A 20,353-nucleotide genomic window follows, 5' to 3' on the forward strand; every position below is an offset into this window, starting at 1 on the left:
AGCATTAGCATTAATTGTTGCTCTACATACAACCACAGATGAACATCTATGGTTTGGAGAGATTCCTCCTGTTCTTTGGGTGGTGAATATAAGGTGATGCTTTATGTATGTATGTATTATTTATTTTTAATCCTCACCTGAGGATATTTTCCCATTTATCTTCAGATAGAGTGGGAGGGAGAGAGACAGGAAGAGAGAGAGACAGACAGAAACATCAATGTGAGAGACACATCGACTGGTTGCCACCCGAAAGGCCAGGGACGAACCGCAACCAAGGTACATGCCCTTAGCCAGAATCAAACCCAGGACTCTTTGGTCTGCAGGCTGATGCTCTAACCACTGAGAAAACTGGCCAGGGCAAGGTGATCTTCTTTAAACTTTACAGTATCATCCTTTGAACTTTGTCTTTCCAACCAGCATTTCTGAGAATAATATCACTTCAACAAGGCAAATAAAAACACTTAACAACCCTATTCTCATCTCCCTTCCCCAGTAAGGTGTTCTACCTCATCCCTCTCTTTGCCAAGAGGCAGAGATATGACCCAAGGTTGAAAAACACATAACAACTGTCTCAAATGACTTAGATTTAATCATCGGAAGCAAACTAAATGGAAAGCTTACAATGGAGAAGAATTACATGTCCAGTGCCTTTTGCAAACTGAGCTGGGACAGAAAGAGACAGGGGCTGCCGCGCAACCTGATCCTTTCCAAACAAAGACATCCACAGTGTCCCTGGAAGTCTGGCTCAGGGAAGGGGGAGACTGTTGGCTCTGTGTGGTGAGGTCACCTTGCCCACCACTCACTCCTGGCCAGCATCAGGAGGAGCCCCGCCTTGCCGGCCCTGGTCATCGCCTTTCTTTTTGTGGCCTGAGACGATGTCATCAATCCGCAGCAGCAGAACTGCAGTCTAGGAGAAAAACCACAGCCCCAAAGAGGTCAGCAGAGAAAGGAAGGACATTTGTTTTCTTTTAGACATTATCACCTAGCTCCTCCCACACAATTACCATTTTATCTGAAAGCTACCTTTTCAGAGTCTTGAATGTAAAATGCAGTTCTCCCTAAGCAAGGAATGCAGCTTGTGCTGTTACCTTGCTTTTTATAATGAGCTAAAGGTAAATAGGGGAATGGAATTACTTGGGGTATCTTTGGGGGAATACTCTGCCTTCTATACTCCCGCCCTTCAAGATGGGACCATATACACTGGTTTCTGGTTATCCAAGATAAACAGTATAGCACTTGCCCTAGAGTGCCTCACCTCCACTGCTGTCTTATATGTCTGTAGTTTCACAGCCAATGGCTCCCAGATGCCTAGTTCTTTCATGTCCACCAAAGTACCTGTCTCACCATTTACACCCCAGGTCTCACAGTTGTCCTGGGTATGCTTGGCCTGTAGTTGAAACAAGCATAAACAGTTAAAGTGAAAAACAGTGGGAATAAGTAAGCTAGCAGGGAACAGTAAGTAAAAAACAAAACCAAAAACACTGGATTGGTAAGGAAGGGATAAGAGGAAATGGCAATGACAGCAAACAAGTAAAAAATTAGGAGCAGAGTCTGGGTGGTGTGGCTCAGTGGTTGAGCGTCAACCCATGCACTAGGAGGATGCCGGTTCAATTATCAGTCAGGATACATGGCCCAGGTTGTGGGCCCGATCCCTGGTGGGGGGCATGCAGGAGGCAGCCAAACGATATTCTCTCTCATCGATGTTTCTCTCTCTCTCTCCCTTCCTCTCTCTTTCAAATCAATTAAGAAAAAGAAAATTAGGAGCAGAGATATTAAGGAAACAAGTTATAAAGAAGAAACTCAACAGAGAGATGTCCAGCTGTTAGAAAATCTCTCTTTTTTTAAATCCTTACCCAAGGACATTTTTTCATTTTTTTGTTCAGATAGAGTGGGAGAGAGAGGGAGAGAGAGAGAGAGAGAGAGAGAAACATCGACATGAAAGGGACACATTGAGTGGTCGCCACCCGCACGACCCAACCAGGGCCGGGGACAAACTGCAACTGAGGCACATGCCCTTAGCAGGAACCGAACCCGGGTCTCTCTGGACCACAGGCTGATGCTCTAACCGCTGAGCCAAACTGGCCAGGGCAGAAAGAAAGATCTCTTATCTGTTGAGATGACATGGAGGGACCTGGAGAGTATTATGCTAAGCAAAATATGCAATCAGAGAAAGACAAATATCACACGATCTCACTTATTTGTGGAATATAATGAATAAAATAAGCTGATGAACAAAATAGACCCAGAGACATAGAAGTAGGAAACAGACTGACAAGCCTCAGAGGAGTGGGGCGGGGAGGAGGGAAGAGATAAACCAAACAACTTGTATGCATATATGCATAACCAATGGCCATAGACAACAATGCTGTGGAGGGGTGGGGGATAGGAAGAAGGGTGTCAATGGCAGAAAAAGAAGAAACATCTATAACAAAAATAATTAATAAAAAATAAAATAAATAAAATGTACAGATGTCAACAATCCTCTTAAGCCAAACACAGCTTTCTCTACCCAATTAAGAGACTAACATGGAAAGAAACTCACCCGAAGGGAGGTAAGCAGACGAATGGTGCTAGCCCCACAGTTCTGAATAAGGGTCCGAGGGATGACCTCTAGGGCTTGGGCAACAGCTCTGTATGGCCATTGCTCCACACCAATCATGGCCTTGGATTTTTCTGTCAAGGAATGAGCTACAGCCATTTCACAGGCCCCGCCCCCTGGCACCAGCTGAGGGTCCAGGAAAACATTGCGGCACACTTGCATGGCATCCTGGAGGTTGCGTTCTACTTCCTTAGAAAAGCAAACAGATAGTATGAAGCAAAAGCTTGATGATTCAGTGACAAATCAGAGGCACCAAAGAACTTTCTGACTACCAAGTTCAGTAAACCACCAAGGAGGGCCACTAAGAAAGGTCCTTGGAATCCTACTGGGCAAGGCAGATGCTATTTACCTTGGACAAACACATTTAACTACAACTGCAAAAGGGTTGGAGTGGGGGAGGTGTCACTCTGTGAAGTTAGGCTTTTTACTAGCTGTGTGTCTTTGGGTAAGTTATTTAACCTTACTGAGGAAAAAAAGATAACATTTATAACTTCAACTTAAAAAATTAGGAAGCTGTGGTTGCCAGGGGCTGGTGAATGATAAGTCACTGTTCGATGGATATTATCTGATTTGCACAATGTGAACCAGAAAAAGTTCTGGAGATCTGTTTTATAAGAATGTGAATATACTTGAAAAATAAGCAGAAGAGGCAAATATGTGTGGCTACAGATAAGAATTCAATAGCTATACATGGACAACAGGGTAATTTTAAGCCCTCTGAGAAACTCAAGAAACTCAGTTACACTTCCAAAGCTAACTCACCGAGAGAATCTCTTTGCTGGCCCCTCGGAGGAGAATAGTACAGGCCTTGGGATCTTTACACTCAGTGATAAATGTAAAGTACTCATCTCCAATTTTCTTGATTTCCAACAGGCCTGCTCCTGTCCCAACATCATCTTCTCTCAGTTCCTCTGGTCGACTGACTATCCGGGCCCCACAGGCTCTATTGATTAGATGAGAGAGGAGGAGGAACCAGATGATCTCAGATACTTTTACTCATCTCCCTAAATCCCTAGGGTCTGTGGCTGGGAATAAGGGCAAAAGTGGATTGCTAGAAATATTGCTACCTAACTCAACAGGTCTTGGCTGCCTGGTGAAACAGATTCTTAACCATGTATAGGTTAAGTTTCCTTAAACTAATATGGCTTTATAAATAAAAGTGTGCACACCTAAAGCAATTACTATACTCAGATACAGATTGGACAAATGAGTTCTTACACATATCTAACATGTATATTCCACATAATGGTCATTTCTAGATAGAATTCATTCTGTACTACCCAGTTAGATTTCAAGGCCAATAATAGGACTCTACTAAAGACAGTGCAAAGGCAAGCACAAGGAGGAAGGTGAACAAGTACGTAAGTGTGTGTGTGTGTATGTGTGTGTATATATATATATATATATATGTATTTTTTACCCTCACCCGAGGACATTTTTGCATTTATCTTCAGATAGAGTGGGAGGGAGGGGGGGGGGGAGAGAGACACATCGAGTGGCTGCCACCCACACGACCCCAACTGGGGCTGGGGATAAACTGCAACTGAGGTTGCCCTTAGCGAGAACTGAACCTGGGACTCTCTGGTCCGCAGGCCGATACTAACCACTGAGCAAAACCAGCCAGGGAAACATAGTATTTTAATAAATGTAGGACTAACTTCTTATGTGTCACTCTTTCCCCCCCACTCATAGGCATGTAGAGTCAACTAAGTATATGCACATATGCCCAGAGCCATTTCGGAGCAAGCAAAAGTATAAAATTCAATTTGGATATATAATATATTCTGTGATGTTGAGGCAGGCTTATCTTTGGTTTTAAAATTTTTTTTCTTTATTGACTTTAGAAAGGGAGGGGGGAGAGAAACATCGATGAGAGAGAACATCGAGTGGCCACCTCCTACGTGCCCCAATGGGAATTTGGCCCACAACCTGGCCATGTGCTCTGACTGAAAATCAAACCAGTCGGTCGGCGCTCAACCACTGAGCCACACTGGCCTATCTTAAAAAAAAAAAAAAAAAAAATTAGCATTAAAAATTATTGGTTTCTGCCCTGGCCGGTTTGGCTCAGCGGTTAGAGTGTCGGCCTGCGGTCTGGAGAGACCTGGGTTCGGTTCCCGCTAAGGGCACGTACCTCGGTTGCAGTTTGTCCCCAGCCCCGGTTGGGTCGTGTGGGTGGCGACCACTCGATGTGTCCCTTTCACATTGATGTTTCTCTTTCTCTCTCCCTCCCACTCTATCTGAACAAAATATAAAAAAAAATGTCCTCGGGTAAGGATAAAAAAAAATTATTGGTTTCTAAGCACAGGTATCAGTGCAGAAGTAGTGACTGCAATCTAAAGCACCATTAACAGCAGGTGAGGACCAATCAAGGAAACTGATGGTTCTGCTATATTCTGAGCTAGTTAAAAATAGCTACTCTGTAATGGATCCCTACCAATGTAGCGATTACAGATGTCTAAGTATAAGCTGATCACTGTTGGTTAGCAGTACAGAATAGACTCATGCAATAGACAACTGTTGGACTAGATAAAGGACTTCTGAAAATAGAAGACAGCTAAACCCAGTTTACCCCCACCTATAACTGATTTGGTTGACTATATACTTACATTAGACCATTTCAGATAATGACTGCATTACAAAGCTACAAAACAGAAACACATGGAAAGGAAGGATCTTATTTTTACCTGGCCTACTCACCTAGCAATACGATTATTGTCTGTCTTCCGGACTCTGCGGATGGCTGTGATATTGGCCCGCATGAGGTAGTGCTGAGCTAAATCTGCAAACCCAAGAGCAGAGGTGTCAAGCTTGAAACCAGAACTCCTGGTTTTTGAACTGGTTTTATCCTCAATGTACCCTAAAACTATCACATTTATTATGTTCAGTATATGTCAACACGGGGCGAGGGGAACCAACTACCCTCTTCTACCTCAACAGGAAACTAAAAAAATTGAGTTGAATCCTACCTGAGATGCCCTTTTCAGTGATAACCACATCAGGCTTCATATGAATAATGTCCTCACAGAGCTGCTGGATATATTCCTCTTCCATTTGGAGGATTCGGGTAAAGTCTTCCTCTCGTGTGATCTCAATGTCAGTCTGTGTAGTGAAGAAAAGTCACTCTGACTTAAAAATCTTGAACAAGTTCTTACACACATCTAACATGTACATACCACATAACTCATTTCTAGATAGAGTTCATTCTGTACTACCCAGTTAGATTTCTAGGCCAATAACAGGAGTCTACTAAAGACAATGCAAAGGCAAGCAAGGAGGACAGTGAATAAGCACATACACATTTTAATAAATGTTAGGACTAATTGTCACTCTTTTCCCACACTCATGGGCATGTAGAGTTAACTAAGGATAGAGGTAACATTGAACTGAGTGGTCATACACGTAAGGGTACACTCTCTACTAACTGCACATATGCCCAGAGCCACTTCAGAGCAAGCTGAAGTACAGAGTTCGATTTGGATGTATATGTTCTGTGATGTTGGAAAAGACTTTTAATTAATTCATTCATTCATTCATTCATAACCTCACCCGAGAACATTTTTGCATTTATCTTCAGATAGAGGGGGAGAAAGAGAGGGAGGAAGAGAGAAAGAGAAACATCGATATGAGAGACACATCTAGTGGTTGCCATCCACACTACCTCAACTGGGGCCGGGGACAAACTGCAACCAAGGCATGTGTCCCCAGCAGGAACTGAACCCAGGACTTTCTAGTACGCCAACACTCTAACCGCTAAGCCAAACTGGCCAGAGCCAGACTTATCTTTTTAAAAAATAAGTCAGCATTAAAAACTATTGGTTTCTGAGCACAGGCATCAGTGCAGAAGTAGTGAGTGCAATTTAAAGTTGCATTAACAGTAGCTGAGGACCAATCAAGGACAACCCAGCTACTATGCTCCCTCCGTCCAGACCTCTCAAGTATCCCAGAAAGTTAAGTTGGATTAATGTTAAAGCCATGACCTCGTATTTCTGTAAGCCACTTTAGCTCTAGCAATCATCTAGTTTAACTCCTTCATTTAATTATAAAGCAAATAGCATTCAAAGACCTAAAGCAGTTAGTAGAGAGTGTGCCCTTATATGTATGACCACTCTATCCTGTCAATGTGCACAATAATTCCAGGTCTGAATTTTTCCCATAAATAAATTGATTCTTATTTGCAATCCTTGTTTAATAAACTCCAACTACTTTGTTTTATACAAGGGCGATGGAGGCCTATGAGCTTCCTGCCCTCGGGAAATTCTTCTTTAGCACTTCAAAGCTAAATTAACTCCTATTCTATGTTCCACTGATCCATTAGAAAAGGTGGCACGGTAGTGTGGAGTTGAGGCCAAACAGAGCTGGGTTCAAATCCTCATTTGGCCAGTATCAGTTGTGTTCTGCAATCAATCAATCCAACTTCTCTGAGCTTTAGATTCCTCTGTAAAATGGAAGTCGATACTGTTTTAAAGAACTATTGTAAAAACCAGGAATTACATGTAAAGGTCAGTAATTGACACCTACTAAGCATGTAATAAACATATCTCTTATTTCCCATGTAGATATTAATAGTCAGGTTCTTATATCAACTTTAAGGAACAGAACCAGGAATCTTACCTGGCTTTCTCCTTTCTTGTATTCCAGAGAAGAATCCAGCAGCACAATGCGAGGGTTCTTGATATAGCGCCGCATTCGTGGATGGGTCACATCTTTGTTAATCATGACTCCACGTAAGACACATGAATCTTCAATGATACCCCCAGGTATCTAAGTGAAAGATCCGCTTTAATCCACAATCAGGAGACAATTTCTCAACTCTCTTCCCAAATGTTCATTTTTCCCAAAGGACCACTATTTTTGGTGGTCCTTTGGGAAAACCTCAAAAACAAATACTGTTGCATTCACATTTTTGCTCCTAGGAAGCATATTAATCTTGGACAATGATACCTAATTTTTTTTTTTAAATCCTCACCTGAGGTTACCTTTCCATCTATCTTCAGACACAGTGGGAGGGTTGGGGAGGGAGAGGAAGAGAGAAACACTGATGCAAGGGAAACACATCAATTGGTTGTCTCCCATATGACCCTAACCAGGGTTGGGGACTGAACCACAACCAAGGCACCTGCCCCTGACCGGAATTGAACTTGTGACTTTGGTCCTCAGGCTGAAGCTCCAACCGCGGAGCCAAACCTGCCAGGGCCATGACACGTAATCTGAAGATCAGGTGAGACGCATAGAAACTCAGCGATTGACAAAGATTTAATAAAGGGGCTCAGAACTCTTCTACTTCCTGAAAGATATTCCCATAGAATTTTAGGCTTGGGGCTCCATCTACTGGCCACAAGATATTAATGCTACCCTTTATCTTAGTAGGGAGATGGAGAAAAGCATTCTGGATTTTACTTACTTTTTAATATATATATATTTTTTAATTTTTTATTTTTCTTTATTGCTTTTAGAGAGAGAGAGGAAGGGAGAGGGAGAGACAAATAGAAACATCAATGAGAGAGAACATCAACTGGCTGCCTCCTGCATGTCCCCCACAGGGGCAAGTGCCCTGATTGGGAATCAAACCAATGACCTCTTGGTACATGGGTCAACACTCAACCACTGAGCTACACCGGCTGAGCTACTTTTTCTTATATTTTTTAAAAATATGCTTTTGCTTATTTTTTAGAGAGAGGAAGGGAGAGATAGAAACATTTATGTGAGAGAGAAACATCGATCAGCTGCCTCTTGCATGCCCCCTACCGTGGACTGAGCCTGCAACCTGGGCATGTGCCACAACCAGGAATGGAACTGGGACCTCTCAGTTCATGGGACAAAACTCAATCCACTGAGCCACGCCAGCTGGGCCATTCTGGGTTTTATTAACAGTATATTGTAGCCCGGCTGATGTGGCTCACTGGTTGAGCATCAACCCACGCACTAATAGGTCACCGGTTCAATTCCCGATCAGGGCACATTTCCAGGTTGTGGCCCAAATCCCCAGTGGGAGGCATGCAGGAAGCAGCCAATCGATGTTCTCTCTCTTTGATGTTTCTGTCTCTCTCCCCCTCTCTAAAAATCAATAAAGAAAGAAAGAAAAAAAAAACACACAAAAAACAACAGAATATTGTAGAGCCCTTCTTTATATCCTGACCAAGTGGCTGAGATGTACACAAATGCACAAACATGGAGACACTAATAAACCTTTTCCTAGTCCCTATAAACCTTGTGTAGGAATAGTAGTGAAGGTAACAGAATTATTTCACGAATACCCCTTTATTCAAGTTTTTGTTTTCCAGGCAGCAAATCTTCTTCTTCTTAGTTCTAAGTATAAAGATATCTTGTTCTGACTTAAATCTATTTCCTCCACAAGTGGGATGACTCATGCTAGGAAACAATCTGGCTCCAAAGTACTGATTGGAAGAGTGTACCTTTTCCACCCTTGCATATTTCTTGATGTCAATCTCCTTCCGACCATTCTCCTCAAACTGTACAGTTTTGACAGCATCCAGTGCAATGTTGCAAGCCAAAGAGGACCACCGACTGATTGCTTTGGTAGTAATGGAGCTGTTGATAATGTTCAGCATCATATCTCGGTTATTGGTGTCTACGGGAGTACTGGAGAAAAGAAAAACATTGGTAACATGATCAACAGAGGTTTTGGATATTTAAGAAAGTCTCTCATCTGTATCACAGTGACTATAATAAAGGCAGAATTAGGGGAATCTGTTCCTTTGTAGGAAACTAAGTGACATCAAGTAATCTTGTCCATCCCTCTGACTTTTCAGCAAGGTTACAAATAACCCATTCCTGGAAGGTATATCAAATCCCCAAGTAATCTGTTCCCATGTCTGATAACTCTTCCACACTTAATATAGACCTCACAGTAAAATAATTTGTTCTTTACCTTCTGCTTCAACCAAATAAAAATTCTAAAACTTTTACAACTTGAGTCAAGACACATTTGCTCTTTGAAACCTGACCCCTAGCAAATTCTGAGTTCCTCTTAATAATCAGCACTGGCTCTGTACTGTCCATTTGAACCCCTTATTCTATTCTATTTAGCACCTTAATACATGACACACCACATAGTGTTGACTGTTTTTGTGTTTGTCTCCCCTAACAAGATTATAAATTTGTATAGGAGACCATTTAGAACCATAAAATGAAATTTTAAGATTTCTTGGATACCATCTTGTTCAAATGTTCACATATTCAGAACTATTTTTTTTTCCTTTATTGAGAGACAGAGAAAAGGAGAGGGAGAGAGAGGGAGAAACATCAATAAGGGAAAACATCAATTGGGCGCCTCCTGCATGCTCCGCACTGGAGATTGGGCCCACAACCTGGGCATGTGTCCTGACTGGGAATTGAACTGGCAACCCCTTGGTGCATGGGTTGACACTCAACCACTGAGCCACACTGGCTAAACTGAACTCTTTTATAAAACAGTGTAAGGCAGATAATATACAATCACTAAATATTGTTGAAGTATGCATTTTGTAAAGAAGCAATAGCACTAGTCTGGCCAGTGTGGCTCAGTGGTTGAGCATCAACCTATGCACTAGGAGATCACTGGCCAGAGCAGTCCCAGTCTTTTTTATTTTAATGGAAAAATGTTAGCTAGCATCCTTCCTTCACAGCATATTAGAGTATTGGCTGAACTAGTTATAATCATACATATGGTAGGATATTTTAAATCCTGAACAATTAGTTATCTAACTCCTTATTTTCCCCACAAGAATCTAAGCTCTGTCCTGGCCGGTGTAATTCAGTTGGTTGGAGCGTCATCCCATACACCAAAAGGTCACGGGTTCGATTCCCAGTCAGGGCACTTGCCTAGGTTTCAGGTTTGGTTCCTGATTGAAGCTTGTACAAGAGGCAGCCAATCGATGTTTCTCATATTGATGTTTGTCTCTCTTCCTCCCTTCTTCTCTCTCCTCTGTTTCTCTTTTTCACAAAATGATAAAAAGGTATAAACCACTGTGTGTGATATACCTGGAGTTCCTTCACCTACCTAAGGACAAGATCACTCTTCCAGGCCTCCCATAACCGATACTACCTATTTTTGGTCCTCCCCCAATACCTGATTTTCTTTAGGGTGCTGATCATATCATCCAATGCCTTTCGGTAAGCACTGATCACCACCGTTGGGTGCATCTGCTGCTCTAGGAAGTGCTCAGCCACAGAGAGCATCTCCCCCGCTGAAAAAGAATACAAACATCATAATGTTTTAAAAGTACCTGGATATAAAGGCAACTTCATTATGCTTCTAGAGATACCTTACCTTTCTTTCTAAAATAGACAGGACATTTGACCGTTAATACTATCCGAAATTTTACACTTTGTATAAGGCAATTCATAAAAAAAATACCTTCATTATGCATATTTTAAATGATCAAAAATTGATCCTAGGGTTTACTTATTCTCTTGATCTAACTAAATATTTGTTAGCAGTTTTCTTTTTTTTTTTTTTTTATCCTCACCCGAGGATATTTTTCCATTTTTTTGTACAGATAGAGTGGGAGGGAGAGAGAGGAAGGGAGAGAGAGAGAGAAACATCAATGTGAAGGGACACATCGAGTGGCTGCCACCCGCACGACCAACCAGGGCCGGGGACAAACTGCAACCGAAGTACGTGCCCTTAGCGGGAACCGAACCCGGGTCTCTCCAGACCGCAGGCCGACGCTCTAACCGCTGAGCCAAACTGGCCAGGGCTGTTAGCAGTTTTCTAAACAAAAGGAAAACATCATCACAAAGACTCTAAAACAAAAAGAACACATTAACAGAAAACTGACTTATCTCAATAACTAGGATGCAAACTGCTGGTACTAAAAACAAAAACAAAACACAAAAACTTTACACATGGAAGAATACCCACAAAAACATACAAAATTTACCCTCTGGAGGAGGAATTATTGGTAAAATGTCCCTTTTAAAATTTGTCTTTACTTTGTAAGTAATACACATACACATATAAAATAAACAGAAAAGCTTGTTTCTAAAAACATATTTAACAAGAGAAATGTAAATATCTTTGGTCAAAAAAGCCTTTTTCACAAATTGCTTGTACTACCTGCCCATAGGCACTAATTGAAAAAACTTATACAAATGTTGCCCTGGCCAGTTTTGCTCAGCAGTTGGAGCATCAGCATGTAGACCAGAGTCTTGGGTTCGATTCCAGTCAAGGGCATGTACCTTGGTTTTGGTTTGGTCCCCAGCCCTGGGTCATGCAGGAGGCAACCGATCAAAGTCTCTGTCACATTGATGCCCCCCCTACTCTATCTGAAGATAAATGGAAAAATATCCTTGGGTGAGCAATAAAAAAAAACTTACACAGATGTATCAAAGTTCACATGTATACCCCCTGCTATGTGCTCAAATGTTTGAATTCAATACTTTATACCAATTCTTTTTTTTTTTAAATCCTCACCCGAGGGCTATACCAATTCTTAAGTGACCACTGTGTATATTGAAAAAAAAAAAAAATCAAATATTTAACAAGATGCTAAATAAGCCCTGGCCACTTTGGCTCAGCGGTTAGAGCATCGGCCTGCGGTCCAGAGAGACTCAGGTTCGGTTCCTGCTAAGGGCGCGTACCTTGGTTGAGGTTTGTCCCTGGCCCTGGTTGGGTTGTGCAGGAGGCAGCCGCTTGATGTGTCCCTTTCACATCAATGTCTCTCTCTCTCCCCCTCCCAATCTGAACAAAAGGTGAAGAAATGTCCTCGGGTGAGGATAAAAAAAAAAAAGATGCTCGAATAAGTTAAATTAGAAAGAATATGCCCTGTTAAATAGAACAGCAACATAAAAAATGTCTTTAGTGATAGCAAAACTACTTTTATGATTTATTTTATTAATTTATTTTTGTTACAGATGTTTCTCCTTCCCCCTCACTGACACCCTCCTCCTGATCCCAATCCCCCCTTTCTTTTTTAAAGCAACCTATATCTGACATAACTAGACTCATGGATACTTAATCTACCTATTATCTCCAAAAAATTCAACCAAAATTTTTAGCTAGAAAATTCTGCCTGATACCTAAAGCTCATCTTCTATCCAAAAAAGTGAGAAAACATCTCAAGTCTTTCCTCCTTATTTCATCCTCCACGTTTCTTTTCCAAATACAGAACTGATCATATGTAATTCCAGTCCTCAAAAGAATTTAATCTAAAGACGTGTTTAGTTGACGGTGATGTAAATTTCCCACCCAACTCATCATTCTCAAAATACAGTACAAAGGCATTCTAGAAATAATTTAAAATATCGCCTTTTAAAAAGTTTATATAGCCCTGGCTGGTTTGGCTCAGCGGTTAGAGCGTCGGCCTGCAGTCCTGAGAGACCCGGGTTCGGTTCCCGCTAAGGGCGTGCACCTCGGTTGCAGTTTGTCCCCGGCCCTGGTTGGTTGTGTGGGTGGCAGCCACTCGATGTGTTTCTTTCACATCGATGTTTCTCTCTCTCTCTCTCTCTGTTCCTCTCTCTCCCTCCCACTCTACCTGAACAAAAAATGAAAAAATGTCCTCGGGTGAGGATAAAAAAAAAAAAAAAGTTTATATAGCTCGGCCAGTGTAGCTCAGTGGTTTAGTGTTGACCCATGCACCAAAAGGTCGCTGGTTCAGTTCCCGGTCGGGGCACATGCTCGGTTGTGGGCCTGATCCCCAGTGGGGGCGTGCAGGAGGCGGCTAATCAATGTTCTCTCTCATCGATGTTTCTATCTCTCTCTCTCTCCCTTCCCCCTCCATCTAAAAATTAATAGAAAATTATTCTCTGGTAAGGATTAAAAAAAGAAACAACCAATGCATGCATGAATGGTTGGGACAACAAATTGATGTTTCTCTCTCAAATCAATCAACAAATTAAAAAAAAACAACAAGATGGCTGTGATGTGCCTTAGAGAAAAAATATATTAGCTTTGTTTAGGCATGACTTATAATGCTATTAATAGGCCACGAGTTCAATGTTAATAAATCAACAATTTACATAAAATGTCTTTAAAACAAAAAACACATAAAATAAGGTATATATTTTTCAATGTGACCATAGGCTTACAGGAAGCTAATCCCATTATTTTCCCCAGGAGTAATCATTTAGTATTTGCTAATTCAGTTTGTGGTGACTTGAGAGAATATAACTTAATTGTGACTGACAAGGATCAACTGTATTTTTTTTCTCACCCGTATTTTATTCAACCATATTTCACAGCTCACCCTATACTACTGATGAATATTTTATACTCAATTGGAGAGAATACATAAATAATTAGCAACTAATTTGTAATTAGTAGACAGGTATCAATTTCCTTCTTAAAATATGACATAGTTGTTTATGGCAAAACTCTTCTCGTTTCAATCCAATTTTCCTTATCAAACTTCCATCCTCCCTCTTACCAAGAATAATTACTGATGTGGTCCCATCTCCAACCTCTTCATCCTGTGTTCGGCTAATTTCAATCATGGACTTGGCTGCTGGATGCTGAACTTGAATCTGAAAAGAAAAATGTAGACTGCCACTAGAACCAATACTACTCAAAGACCTTTTAATTCATTCTGCTTGGCCCTATCGCTTAGGCTTCTTGCTTCTATATGTACTCTCTTATCCTTTGTTTTACCACAGCTTGAAAGATTAAAAGTGGCCCCCAAAATATCTAAGTCAACCACCTAGGGCAAAATGTATTATGCCAATGGAACCACTAAAGTTTTTTGAGAAAAGAACAATATCTTTTAGCTTATTTACTGGGAGCACCACTGTTGTGGTTGAACTATGTCCTCCAAAAGGACATGATGAAATTCTACCCTCTAGAAACTGTAAATGTGACTATATTTGAAAATACGGTCACTACAGATGTAAACTAGTTAAGATGAGGTGATACGAATATTAGTATAGACTCTAAATCCAACCACTGGTATCCTTATAATGACAGACACAGGAGAATGCCATTATGACAGCTGAGGAGGAGACTAAGTTTACAAGTCAAGGAATGACAAGGATGTGGTCAACCATCAGAAGCTAAGAAAGGCAAAGAAGGATTCTTCAATAGAGCCTTCAAAAGGAGCATGATACCTTTATTTTTGGTGTCCAGGTTTTGAGAGAATAAGTTTCTGTTAAAGCCACATAGTTTGTGTTAATTTGTTCCAGCAACCCTAAGAAATTAATCATCATCTACATATATCTTTATGGGTTCTTTATCAAATGGTCAGAAAGCATAATGAAAAGTCACACCTCTCGAAGAATGGCATTGCCATCATTAGTCATCACAATGCCTCCCATTGGGTCCAAAAGCATCTAGGACAAAAGCGAAAGTTATATTTCAGTGGTCTAAATAACAGAAATGGAAAATCTGTAGAAGAATTTCAATAAAAAATAAGCCTACCTTCATCATGGACTTGGGTCCTAAACATGTTCGGATGATATCTGCAATAGTCTAAAAAACACATGCAAGCACAAATCAGAGGACAATGTGAGTTGTGTGTTCTAGAAAAAGGGACACCAGTAACCCACAGAGCCAGTAGTTTAGCAACATCACCTCTAAAGTAAAGTTGGCAGCCTCTTTAAATACCTATGGCTAGATTCTGTCCTTTGTTTTTCCCTTTTTGGGAATGCTTTCAGGGTGGATGTAGAAAGAAATAACTTTTCACAAGAAAAAAAGAGAACATGCCTTCCAGAGCTTCAGTTTCCCAATAGTCCAGATAAATGGAAAATCATGTCTTAGTATTTCTTTCTATGACAGTGGCCTCCACACCATGCTAAATCAGACCAAGGGCTATTTCATTCAAAAGATACTAAATACCTATCAGGGATCTACACTGGCCCTAGGAACACAAAAGGGAATTAATACAACCCTTCCCCTCAGTAACTCACTCTAGTATGGAAGGCAAACACAAGTAGAATATAAAACAATATACAGCAATGGAATTATGCACAAGTTCATATGAGAAGGCTATGAGGCACAATTCAGAGGAGGGCTTCCCTTCTCTCTACCACCATCAAGGAAATGTCCTGAAAGAAGGGAAGTCAACTTTTCCTCTGCCTAACTGCAAACAGACACAGAAATACTAGGGAAGGCAATTGGAGGAAAAACTGCTATACTTGAAAACAACTTCAAAAATATGCTACCTTGGCGGCATTGATGTTTCCAGATTGAACTTTTCTTCCAGATTCACGCTTTGTGTTCTGGCCTAAAATAGGTAAAAACAAAAGACAACAGCCCAGGATTGCCCCATTATTTATAAGGTATTTCATCCCCGACCTCTGAAAAGAAAAACACACAGGTTTCATGAGTGTTTATGTAGACAAAAGCTTATCAAAATTGTACAATTTGAGGCCTGGCTGGGTAGCTCAGTCACTTAGAACGTCATCCTGATATGCCAAAGATCTCCAGTCAGATAACATACAAAAATCAACCAAAGAATGAATAAATAAATGGAACAACAATGTCTCTATCTAAAATTAATACACAAATTAAAAAAAAATTTTTTTTAATTGTACTTCAACCCCTGGTATACAAAGAAACAACCCATAACATTTCAACTTTGGAATCTTGGGTTATCATTTTCTCTCTAACCAAACATTCATGTATTTACAGTAAGGAATCATAACCTGAGATTCATGAATGGGCCTCAGTAGAAAAGTGAAATATCCGAGATTGTATGAGAAAATGGGAGCGACTGCATTTTTGTCTGGAAAATAGAACTATAGCTATTTTTGGATTCTCAAAGGACTAGTGACCCTAAAAAAAGCACCAATCCTACTTGGATAAGGAGAATCACACTCTTGACAATTATTGATAGTGCCCCCTACAGTGTGCTGTGGAATGAGAACACACTATTCAAAAGTATCCCAGTTTACAAGATATAGTCACTCCATGCTTGTATATAGTAAGAATGCCTCAGTGACCCATTTACTATCAGTTAGAGCTGTGTACATGTTTTAATAGGGAGCCCAATTGGGCTCAGGGATTAATGCAGACCTGAAAAGTCCTACACAATGCATCACTCACCCCAGGGCCCTCTCAATGGAATCAAGCCAGTGGTTATAGCCAAACCAACATATGCTCATTTTCCTCCTCTCTCCAAATTATACACTCCCTACAATTTAAATCTGTAAAATTTTCACCCTGGCTGGTTTGGCTTAGCAATTAGAGCGTCGACCTGAAGACCAAAGGGTCTCAAGTTCAATTTCCGGTCAAAGGCACATACCTGGGTTGCAGGTTCAATCCCCGGCCCAGGTCGTGCAGGACGCAACCAATCAATGTCTCTCTTTCACATCGATGTTTCTCTTTCCTTCCCTTCCACTCTATCTAAAAAGTCAATGGAAAAATATTCTCCGGTGAGGACTAACCAAAAAAAAAAAAAATTTCTTTTTTTTAAATCTGTAAAATTTTCGATCCAGTCCCATCAAATCTAAACATTCACAATTCTCAGGATTTAGATTCCTATTTCAAGCAGTGGTAGTTTACTTAAACTCTTGCATAAACCTATCTAACGGATTCATCAGAAAGGTTGTTTTCTGGGTTAAGTGAATTTTTTTCTGAAAACAGTTACTTCCCAGGTATACAGAAAATGGAAAAAACCTCCGAATGGCCTTCAGTATGAATGACTAGTTGGTCATCTTAGGTGGTCTTGCAGATGTCACACAGAAGTTACACACAGAATGGAAACATACCAGGAAAAGACAAAGAGAAATTTGGGAAAACTCAAGTTGGTTAATGGGAAAGACTGCAACGCGGGGGACACGGAGGGAGTAATTACATCTCAGACAGACCAGTGAGGGGAGCAGAGTTACTTCGGGAGGGAGGGAGGGGCTGCTGGGCGGAAATTCAAGTGGGCTGTTACTGAAAAATGGCCATGGATACCACTTGCTGTTTGCCAGACACTCTTAACCGGTTTACCTACTTATTCATTCGAGCCTCACGATTCTACGGGAAAATACTGTTAACCCCAATAATACGGATGAAAACACTTAGGTCAAACAACCTGGCTGAGGCCACACTGGCCACTGAGGGATGGACCACGATTATAAAGCTAGGCCAAACTAAAACACACACATTTACCTACACACTGAAAAAGTCACGTAAGGAAGGGTGCAGGGGGACGGGGGTGAAGAGCGAAGGCCGGGTGGAAAGATCCTGAGGCGAGTAGCCGTAAGACAAAGGGCTGGGCGAGGGGAAGGGCAGTTTGCGTTTGTGAAGACGGCAATAGGTTAGGGATGACAGGAAAGCGGGAAAAGGGGCCTCCCAAATAAGGAGAAGGACTGGAGGGCACCAGTGGCCGGACCCCGCGGGACTGGGCTGTGGCAGCCCTGAAAAGTGTGGCCCGAGAGGGAAGAAAAGGGAGTCTATCCTCCAACTTCCCCACAACTCACTGAGCACGAGCACGGGACGATGGCCCATCATGGCGGCGCGATGCAGAGCCCGGTACCCAGAGCTGAGGAAAGAGGCAGAAGATTCTGGAGAGGGAACCCGAGAGAAGCACCGAAAACGTTGCCTCCTCAGGGCTTACACCTAAACCCGCTACCCGTCAGGTCGCCACCAATCACCGCACCAACCTCATTGACCGGCACGAAAATAGGCCAATTGACATTCTTAGCCCCGCCCCCTACGCAAGGACGACGGGACAAGCTAGGTAGAGAGCGCGCGATGATGGCAATGGGAGAGCATCAGCGCTTGCGCAGTAAGTTGGCCGCTCCCGGCCGCGTGCGGTGATAACCTCCGCGCAAGCGCCAATGCTCGGCCCTCACGCCACTGCGCATGTGTTTCAACGACAGGGTGGGTGCTGGGTTGAGGCTTTTAATTAACACCGCAGGCAGGTCATTAGTCTCGTTTGCGTCTCAGCTCTTCTCGGGCCGCAAACGTCAAGAAAGGCGTGACATTTTCCACTCTTCCGTTTTAGCTTTAGCAACGTGCAGGAATAAATAGGTGGGACTTGAACGGCAGTTGAGGGAGGACCTGGCGGGTCGACTGCAGGGTGAAATGGGAGTTGTAGTTGTATCGGGCTGGGCCAAGAGGTAACCCCCCCTTTCTTGTGGGCACGCTGGGAGTTGTGGTTTATCGCTTCTGGACTCGTTGCTGTGCGTGGACCTTATTCTTATTAGGTAAATGTTTTATACTGAAGCTGTGAGTGGTACCAGAGGGTGATGGCTTACTTGCCCCCCGAATTATTCTATACAAAACATTTCCTCGCCCTGGCCGGTTTGGCTCAGCGGTTAGAGCGTCGGCCTGCGGTCCCGAGAGACCCGGGTTCGGTTCCCGCTAAGGGCATGTACCTCAGTTGCAGTTTGTCCCCGGCTCTGGTCAGTCGTGCGGGTGGCAGCCACTCGATGTGTCCCTTCACGTCGATGTTTCTCTCTCTCTCTGTTCCTCTCTCCCCCTCCTACTCTACCTGAACAAAAATTGGAAAAATGTCCTCGAGGGAGGATAAAAAAAATAAAATAAAAAATAAAACAAAACATTTCCTCAAGGGTTTCCTGTAGGGCTTTGAGATGTTCTTTCCCCATGCCCATTGCTTCCCCTGCCGTCTTCATCCACTCAAGTGTTGGTCCATTAGAGATGCCTGGAGCCAGAGCTTTTAAATTACCTTATAGGAAAGGAAAAGGCCTGATGCTACAGAAATTAAACGTGGAGGAAACAGAGAGTAAGTAGTTTATTACCGTTAGAAGGAGACTGTTATGGATGGTCTGGGTTTAGTTAAATTCCTTTCCATTTTTTTTTTCTTCCAGAAAAAAAGAAGCTATAATAAGGGAAACAGCTGTTTTCCAAAATAATAAAGGGACCATGAGAGCACGAACAATTCAGGAATTACATAGAAGAGTACACCCCTTCACACTTCTTCATCCCCAAATTGGAACAGCCTGAGATCTGCTGGAAAGAACTTATAAAATTGTCAATAGTAAAATAATAGCACGGGTTGTTGATCATGTGGTCCTATGTTTCTTTCCCAGGCACCACACCAGTTGGTGTTCAGATGGAGCAGTATACAATCATCCTATTAACAGGAAAGGTGTGTGTTGGAGGCCCTGCTTCCCTTCCCTTAAAAGCCAGACCTTAATTGCTCAGCATTTGGTTAATTGGAAAGTCTTTGTCTTTGTTCTCCATTTCCCATTAAATGAGAATGTTGCTGTATTCCCAGTGCCTAGAACTAGATCTGTTAAATAATAAATGCTCAAAAATTATATGTCAAATGAATATAATATTCTTCCTTTGTATCTCCTCTTAATACTTAGAACAAGATTTTGTACAGGGATTCCAGAAGCCAGTATTGACTAGAGTGAACAGGTAGATACTCAGTTTGTGTAGTAGGACAGTCCCACTGGTGGCCAGGGAAATGCCTGAGGCCCTCTGATTAACTATCCACCTAACTGTAGGTGGAGCAGATGACTTTATCTAAGAGGCCTACCATGTCATTGTGTGGACATGAATGAGCTAGCTCTCTTTGCAGAGTATATTGTGCAGTGGTAAAGAGCATGACTTTGGTCTACAGGCCTGGATTTGATTACAGCATCGCCACATACTTGAGCAAATTTCCTAACGTAAGTTTTCTTTTTTTTTTTATCCTCACCCGAGGATATTTTTCCATTTTTTGTTCAGATAGAGTAGGAGGGAGAGAGAGAGAGAAACATCGATGTGAGAGAGATCAATTGATTGGTTGCCTCCTGCACCACCCTCACTGGGGTTGGGGATGAAACCTGCAACCCAGGTATGTGCCCTTGACTGGGAATTGAACCCGCCAACCTTTGGTCTGCAGGCCAGTGCTCTAACCGCTGAGCCAAACCAGCCAAAGC

The 20,353-nt window shown here is 42.0% G+C and overlaps 1 protein-coding gene across 2 annotated transcripts; it reads right to left on the minus strand.

Moving 5' to 3' along the window:
* Nucleotides 1–571: 571 nt before the first annotated feature.
* Nucleotides 572–18,071, minus strand: CCT3 (chaperonin containing TCP1 subunit 3). Of its 2 annotated transcripts, XM_036273076.1 has the most exons (14): nucleotides 17,939–18,071; nucleotides 15,692–15,753; nucleotides 14,949–14,999; nucleotides 14,798–14,860; nucleotides 13,966–14,062; nucleotides 10,668–10,785; nucleotides 9,013–9,199; nucleotides 7,211–7,360; nucleotides 5,566–5,698; nucleotides 5,297–5,378; nucleotides 3,362–3,542; nucleotides 2,543–2,788; nucleotides 1,256–1,387; nucleotides 572–907 (listed from the first exon to the last, which is right to left on the minus strand). In XM_036273076.1, exons 1-14 carry the CDS (start codon nucleotides 17,967–17,969, stop codon nucleotides 800–802), a joined length of 1,641 nt encoding a protein of 546 aa, XP_036128969.1. In that variant the 5' UTR covers nucleotides 17,970–18,071; the 3' UTR covers nucleotides 572–799. The 2 variants fall into 2 exon arrangements, with proteins under 2 accessions (XP_036128969.1, XP_036128970.1); XM_036273077.1 differs by lacking the exons at nucleotides 14,798–14,860; nucleotides 14,949–14,999; nucleotides 15,692–15,753; nucleotides 17,939–18,071 and adding an exon at nucleotides 14,639–14,769.
* Nucleotides 18,072–20,353: the final 2,282 nt, after the last annotated feature.

Source organism: Molossus molossus, unplaced genomic scaffold (assembly GCF_014108415.1).
Source record: "Molossus molossus isolate mMolMol1 unplaced genomic scaffold, mMolMol1.p scaffold_m16_p_20, whole genome shotgun sequence".
Classification (NCBI taxonomy): Eukaryota; Metazoa; Chordata; class Mammalia; order Chiroptera; family Molossidae; genus Molossus; species Molossus molossus.